This window comes from Orussus abietinus, unplaced genomic scaffold, assembly GCF_000612105.2.
Source record: "Orussus abietinus isolate OABI.00-Male unplaced genomic scaffold, Oabi_2.0 scaffold441, whole genome shotgun sequence".
NCBI lineage: Eukaryota > Metazoa > Arthropoda > Insecta > Hymenoptera > Orussidae > Orussus > Orussus abietinus.
In genome coordinates this window covers 1-8,574 of record NW_019394584.1, presented here as the reverse complement: position 1 = coordinate 8,574, position 8,574 = coordinate 1, and the positions used below count along the sequence as shown (strand labels likewise).

The window sequence follows — 8,574 nt, the reverse complement described above, 5'->3', positions numbered from 1 at the left end:
ATCATAAAAGACTTTCGTTAAGGTGATATAAATGTGGCGTCAAGGAGGTCTTGTTATTCAAACTTTTCTCCGAACTGGGTACACTGAATTGCTTTAAATTGTACAACTTGAATATGGAGGCTGTAAGGAAGGCCCTGATGTTCATGAAATTACGATTTTTCCAAAATTTGTTGAGATATTTTTTTAATTTTTCACTAAGAAAATGAAATTTTATGGGTGTCAGGACCTTCCTCAGGGTTTCCACGATCACGTGGTAAAGTTTGAAACGATTCGGTACACCCAGTTCGGCGGATAGTTTCACCAACAAATGATCCTTCAAATGCCACATTCATATCGCCTTAAAGGCGCATCAATTAACGCATGACATTAATTCCCTAACGTATACCCTGACGTAGAATCGAAATATTCGATCCACCGGTTGCGAAACTGCGGTTCTTTGACGTACATCATTTGGCCTACATTTGGCACAACACTAACGATTAAAAACTTCCTCGGCTTTTATCGTCGCAGTTCGTGTACGGGGCACGATTCCTCATAAGCTCCATTATTTACTTATTTACTCAATACCGAAAGCTTAACCAATCCAAACTACCGAATTTCAGGAATCATCTAGTCAAATTTACGACGAAACCAAATGCTACAAGAAGCAGCGTTTGGCAATGCATCACGCACCGTTGAGAAATTTCAGAGAAATATTTCCATTAATTTGTATACAACCTCTCCGAGAAAAAAATCCGATCGATGTCAATGGTGTACACTCGATATGTAGCAAGGTGTGGATATTTCATTAAAACTTGATGGTCACCAGGAAATATTGTTTGGATGTTACAAAATGTTGTATATAAAAATGGTGGAAATACGACAAATTTCTTAAAGCGCGATAAGGGTATAGTTTATTTGGTGGTTTGGACGAATAGGCAATCGGTGTGGATTCGTCGATAATGACTCACAAAACTACAGCTAAGTACTTGGTATTGTGTATGGAATACTTAGAACTCGAAATACCCATTGGTGGTTAGAAGGGGTACGTTCCGTTTTCTAACTCCACTCCGTTCAAACAGTGTAAAATACCATACTTGTTAGCTACCGTTCACATCGCGCGTCGCCAAGACAAAGCCTATGCCATGAAGATTAGACGTTCATGGCGTAATAAACAGAGTTCTGTGTGTTCGGAGGCGGCAGGTTACCCGGTTGGTCCAAGAAGGAGTCGACGGCTGAGTGAGAGGTGGTGATGGGGCCGTTCCGTAAGAAGTCGTGTGAGGGTGCACTAACGGCACCCTCGGGGACGCCACGTTCTGCGACAGTGCAGGCGCTTGTGCGCTGCTGCTGTTGGTGCTTCGTGGGCGAGGAAGAGGACGGAGACGCACTAGCCGCGTCATAGACAGCGAGAGAGGCGCAAGCCGGGAAAGACATTGTCTGAGTCTGCACGTCCGTTGCCCCTCGGCCGCCAGGCCCTGGATGCGACTGGTAGGAGTAACCACCTACAGGCGCGGACACCCTAGTGGGTGTAACCACAGAGTAGACAGGAATAGCCTGTGCACTGTAGGGGGTTACCTGATGGTGCTGATGTTGCGCGTGGTGCAATGGATGAATTCCGCGCGGAATTGATATCGGCGCCCCCGGAACTCGGAACTCCTCGGTTTGATGGAGGTGCAGATGTAGAGGTTGCGAATGCAGCTGCGAGTGCAACTGCGTATGAAGCTGTGAATGGAGCTGCGGCAGGGGTGCGGGTGGTCGACGAAACCTAGTCTGCTGGTCCAATGGTCTGGTTCCTCGAGAATAGGGGTACCGTTCAATGTGATTTGCGTAGTTGGATGGCGAGGTATGAGGCGCCATGTGAGGCAGAATCCTTTGAATGTTCTGGTAGGTGGGGTCGGAGATGCCGTTATAGGGTACAAAATACATGGTTCTGTAGCACTTAGTGTCCGCAGAAGGCGGCACCACGCCGTAGTGATAGTTTGAGATAGCCATTGCTTGCGCGGCTTGCGGTACACCCGGCGCAGCTGGAACACTCGGCGCACGTCGGGCCTTTGCGGGTAAGCTATTATACATCGGCCCCAGAGAGCCGTCTCCGTTACCAGCAACCCGTAACGTCCTGGGCGGCGTCAATTGCTGTCCGTCTTGGAATCTCAGAACGTTCTTAACGTCGCCGAACCGCTGACACCCGTCCATCAGAGGGACGCGAATCAGAGGTCTGGGTGAGTCTGTGTCTACGCAAGTTCCTCGATCCAAGGTGCCCTGTACACTCGCCGCAGTCTCCGCTATGGTTTGGTAGATGTCATCGATCTGCTTTTGCATAGTGTTTATCCTGTTTATTGTATTTGCGTCACCACTAACACCCAGCGGTCCGCAAGTCTTCGAGTCCTCCTCGTTGCATTCGGAAAACAGGATCTCGCCATTCTTCTCAGGACAGGGCCAGGTGAGCGGACTAGGGAAAGAATTAGGTGCAGCTCCACGAGATCTGAGTTGATGGACGATTTCCTGGGTCGTGTCAAATTGAGTCTTGATCCCCCGAACGGATGGTCGCCGGTTAAAACCGTAATCGTTCAATTCGTCGTCATCGTCGCCGTCATCCCCATCTCCACGGTGTACATCGCTTTCGCTGCTAACATTTTCATGACGGTCCTCGACGTCATTGTAACGCCTTTTGATTCGTTCTGTTCTAGACTTGTCCTGCTCTACAAAGGCGAGAAGCTCGTCAGTAGTGTCCGCACAATCCGGACCCGTGCCAATCGGGGTGCCCCTGGTAACATCTGGCGGACCCGGCCCGGGTCCCGAACCATTCTTACGATTTCGTTCCTCCCCCCGCAGCCCCTCTTCTATATCCTCTACACTATACGACGAATCCGAATTGCAACTCGTGGAATCTCGGTTCCCGCCGTTATTCGCTTTTGTTGAGAGTTGATAATAATCTTCTCGATTCTCGCCAGTGGAACCGACACAAGATAACGGCGCCAAGCTGGCAAGGAACTGTTTCCGAGCGTCGGAATTCATCTTGATGACCGACGTTTTCAAGGAGTACTCCTTTGACTGCATCATCTTGTTCCCGATTGCGAGATCCGGTAAGTTGCCCTCAACTGTCTTCTTTTGAGCAAAGAGATCCGTAAGTTTCCTGTATGTGGACTGGTGATGCACGTTCCCTTGGACGGAGCAGCTCGCAGATTCACGTTCTTGGGAGTTCGATGTTCGAACCGTGAGATCAGCAACCTTAGGTCGCTCCTCCCCGGAAGGTGAGGTCCGTACGGGGAAGTCCATGCAATCCGCCATTTCCGGAAATTGCTCAATCTCAGCGATATTCGTCATTTCCGCATGGCAGCTTTCGCTGGTTTCCCCGGCTTCATTAGCATCGACAGCCATCGTATTCTCGGACGTGCCATCTTCTACTTCCTGCTCGTCCTGGTCCACGCACGTCAGCTGTCTGATCCTCTCCTCTAAGGTTAGATCTTTCGTTCGTAGACTATTCCTTCTCGAGCTAGAATCGTATTTGCACACGAGACTTCTCCTGAGGGCGTTTCGTTCGATTGTTGTTTTCTTCATTCCTGAGGACTCACTCTCAGAAGAATCGCTCCGGCTGCTTGCTATCTTTGACCGTTTGACAGCATCAAACAGACGCAAACTTTCGGTAGTTACAAGAAATTTCTGGGCATCCGAGTCCATACCGTCCCCTGAGGTATCCATCGTCGCAATCGTTCCCTTCGTCGGCGCCGGTGGTGGGGATATGAACCGTGGATCGGGAAAAAGTTGTCGCACGGCGGAATTTGGCTTCAAGCTGTTAGTTACCAAAGACACGTTGCCCAGTTTGAACGTCAAAGAAACCTCCGTTACGTCGGGTGTATCCCTCAAGCTTCCCTGCTGAGTCGAAGAACCGACAGTCGACTTAACCGACGTCGACGACACCGATGATGACACCGACGACGCCGCCGACAACGCCGCCGCTGACGACGACGACGACGACGACGATGACGACGACGACGACGACGATGATGATGATGACGACGACGAAGATGCTGAAGACGCCTCGTCGAATCTCACGGAATTTCCCTCTTTTTCCTCGATTGACCGAACCTCCTTCTTCGGTTCGTCAAGAGACCGTTCCCTTTTCTCCACACGATTGACCTCGTTCATCACAGAGGATTCCTCTTCACTTATTTCACGGACAATTCGCCGCTCCGTCACTGTCGTCATTGTTATTGTTTCTACTAAATAACGTTGATGTATATCTGCAAAAGAAAGTATGCTCGTCAGTGTATGTTTAGAGTACCGCGTCGGCATGGTACGAGGACATCAAGTAGTTAAGAGGATATGAAAGAGTCAGCCTATATACCCACTGAACACCAAACCTAACAGTTACGTAACGCAAAACTAACAAATAACATAACGTTTGTTACAATATAATAACCTAACAGTTACGTAACATAGAGCTAACTAGTTACATGCCATTTGTTACAATGCAGTAACTTAACAGTTATGTAACACGGAGCTAACAGGTTACATAACATTTGTTAGTGTCATATCTACATACATGTAGCGTAACTTTCTTACTCTTATCTTACATTATGTTACTGTCCTCATATCACTGTGTATATGGAGCACATATTTTTAGCAAAACGGAACTACATTGGTGCTGTCATCTATTTTATTACATCATCGTCATCGTTATTGTCATAATTCATCGTCAAATGTCATAAGATTAATATATGTCATATTTTGTTTACTACTCGTATGAAAAAATGTGATTTTAATTCGTACGCTCGTATACATTATCAGTAATTGTTTGCTAGTCGAATGAAATCATAATAGTCTTTAAGTAAAATCAGATAGTTTATCATTACATAATGTCATTGAAAGTCTGGTCTGTCATTTAATATCTAACTATTGTCAAGTACCAACAAATAATTAAAAATAAAAATTATATAATTTTTTATAAAATTGCGTGATTTTTTTTAAATGTATGAAGAATTAACATTATTTTAAGGTAACTGAAAGTGTAACATGTTACATAACATGTTACCTTACCGAGTGGGAAATAATAACTAACATCTAACTTCCATGTTACTTTTATGCTACATAACATGTTAGATTCGACAACGTAACATTTACCCAACAGTTATATAACAGTGTTCACTGGGTATATCTGAGAAGTCAAATCGTTGGGGGAAAGTATTCTCCAAATTGGGTGTACCAATTCATTTCAAATTCTACCACGTGAATATGGAAGCCCTAAAGTAGGTCCTGAAACTCATGAAATATCATTTTTCATTAAAAATTGATTTACTTATCATGGACTGAAACCAACATGGCGTGGTCCGTGCACGTTTTCGATATATTACGCTTCTTTGAGGCTTAGAATCGAAAATGAAGAGTTTCAGTACCTAGCTCGAACAATTCAGAATACCGTAGAAATGGAATATTACAAAGTCCGAAGAGATAATGTGGTAAATACTTTCACCAACGATTGCAAAAGAATTCTGGCTTGTCCCGCGGCTAATATGTGTTTTTAAAGCAAAAATTTAGTTGCAACTAAACGTCACAGATGGCGACGTTGGTTCGTCAAAATATAAACAGTCGTGAATTCATGGGATTTCGGCAGTTTTACATCAATCTTTTTATCATTACATTACCGAAATGATATATAGAACCCTTCTGTTCATATAATTCTCAACATAGACTGTAAAAGACTTCAACATAAACATAAATGTCGATAATGGGACGCGCCAGCGTATATTACCACTTGAGTATTCAAAACGACATTACCACAAAAAAAAAAGTACTGATGAATTTTACTTTATCGACGTCGGTAAAATTTCTTAGCGCCTTTTATATCCTTTTAAAACGCTATGGAGATACTGTTCATGGCTGCAGTTAAACCTAATGCAGGCGGCAAAGCAAGAACTAGCGAGGTAAAACACTAAGAAAGTATTATGCATCATAGTACTCGATATTATAATATTATAGAAGACGAACTCTCCGATATTTACCAGGTGTGGTTTGTTGTGCCTGATCGCTGGTTGATTGAACGACTTCATTGTTCCCACAAAGTACGAGTTTCTGGCTTTTAGAAAAATCTTGCTCGGAATTTTCGTCAGCCGCTAGCTCTTCCGTTTCTGTAATCAAAGAAGGACGATTCCATGAAACGTAACAGAAATAAGGATCTTCGAATGACTTACTGAGATAGTGTGATCATTAAGACAACATAATCGTTACATGCAGTCGGAGTACAACAAGATAGAACAACTGACCCGGTAAAAAGGCTTAAATAGAATAGGATTCAATGTCACACAGTTTCAACGTAAAAGTGATGATTTTTCTATTCTATTTAATACCTGTCTTTTCTCTCCAAGTCCAATTCCCACAACAGGAATATATATTCTATGAACCAATTATATTCTATTCCCCTTGTGCACTCTGATTTTTGTTCAATTCCGAAAAGAGGAATATATTTCTTCTTTGTGTAATTCCTTCTAGTACGGCAAACAATATCGGTATTAAATTGTTTTGTATTCCGTTTAGAGGAATACATTATAGGAATGCCTGATTCCTTTCAGTTCATTTAAAAAATTTGTGCATTCAATTGCCTTGAATCCCTTTTTTGGAATATAAGTTTGTAACTTCTAATTTAAATCAATTCCATTTTATATGCCCGGGAGATTAAATAGTTGAACTCCAATATTTGAAATTCGTTTCATATGCATTGTATTCTCCTGAATTCCAAATGTAAATTTGATTAACCTCATGCATTTTAAGAAGTAACAATTAAATAAACATAAAATTTCACATTTTTTATATGTGAAAGTGAGGTGAAGGTATTATTGGAAAGAATAGTAAAAAATTACCATTGTAATTTACGCATTAATCAGTAACGCCTGTAATGCGGGTACACGGAAAAAAATAATTTGATTATAATGACTATAGCGACATGGGTAATTACTGTGGTAAATGAAACCGCACAAATGGTGAAATTGACCAATGGAATGGTAAACGTAACCTTGCCAATGGGTACTGTGTCCATGGCGCTGCGTTTAAATGGTGTAATAGTAATCAACATTCAAAAAGGTAATATTAACTATATGAAGAGATTATAATAACTATAATAAGATAGTAGGTTTATCTGGTAGCTGTAACCACAATTATAGTAAGATTTTACATATTGCAATATTACTGTAAATTTGTTTATGTAATTACGGAAACAATGGTTTGGCACCATTAGTTTCGACAGAACCACCAGGTGGCCAGACTTCTCGCAGACAATGCAGACAGCTCGTTTGCATATAAGATCTGTTATTATTCTTTACATTTATGTTACAATCACTCTACATCTTCTGGAAGGAGAGGGAAAAGGAAAGTTATCAACGAGAAGCCACCATTTGAGCATCAAATATTATTTTACTACTTAAAGTAGAAATATATAAGATCACTGACAGGAACATAAGTATAACGTACGTAATCATAAAAATCGAATTTTTTTTTCGTTTTTCCTTTTTTTTCCGTGGAAATAAAAAATTTGTTTCAATTCTACAGATAGTATTGAGATTCATGTCCCTTTTCTCTATTCCTATTCTCATATTTTTTAATTTCTTTGAACCCCGTTCCCCTCTATTTTTCAGAGTGAATTGACAGGAATTAGATTTTGCTTTTTTCTTTTATCGCCAATGGAATAAAGGGCAAAGAAAAAATTAGGTATTCACTGGAATTAAAATTTTCAATTCCAATCAATTCCAGCCTTCTTACCGGGGAGAGTGAGTGTATAATATAATTCAGTAGCAAAATGTGTGCGAGTATCAATGTTCCTTGGTAATGATTCATAGGTCTTCTTTATTTCTGATGGTACATTACTATTAATAAGATAATTCCATTTAATTTTTTGTAAGAATCTCATCAAAACCATACGATAATGTTTAAAAGTATTTTGACTTTATTGTTTGATCGTTCATGTATTTGGGGGAATGAAATAAAATTCATTACTTCTGCCCCAAACTTAAATCATAAAAATAATGGATTTCTTTCGGGTCCGCCTAATATTTGATTGTAGCTCTTCATCCTCGCCCATATCGATATGTAATGACGTCGTGAAGGTATTTGTTCGAATAAAGATAGTTCAACCTTATTCTTATGTTAAACTCAAGTAGGAATTATTATTTTCCTCAAACTTAAAGTCCTCAACTACAATTTGTTTAAACGATGGGTTACGTTGAACTAAATGCACCGAGAGAAAAATCGAATTAAATGAACCAATTTTTAACTAGTTTTTATAGTTCAAAAAGAACTGGGATACTTTTTATAGAAAATTTCACTTCTGATTCTGAACTAAGAAATCTACCACACGGACAACTAGATATGGTATACGTATATAGGATATCTGGCTCAAACATTCAGATGTGTAATGTATACATAAGTATACGGAATGTGCTAGGACATGTACAAATGTCCGCGCCGTTAACATACAGTATATGTATTTTTGAACATTCAACTTTCATTTAATATATATTCCATGTGGATAAAGTATGTATATTACATGTAAACAAGATATATGGTAGACGTATTATATATAGTAGACGTATATAAGATATCTGACAC

The 8,574-nt window shown here is 41.0% G+C and overlaps 1 protein-coding gene across 1 annotated transcript; it reads right to left on the bottom strand.

Annotated features, from left to right (window-relative positions):
- Nucleotides 1–253: 253 nt before the first annotated feature.
- LOC105700137 lies at nucleotides 254–6,104 on the bottom strand (the record flags this gene model as incomplete). Its single annotated transcript, XM_023432778.1, has 3 exons — nucleotides 254–3,838; nucleotides 4,001–4,220; nucleotides 5,979–6,104. Coding segments are annotated over 3 exons (3,053 nt in total), but the record flags the coding sequence as incomplete, so codon positions are not given.
- Nucleotides 6,105–8,574: the final 2,470 nt, after the last annotated feature.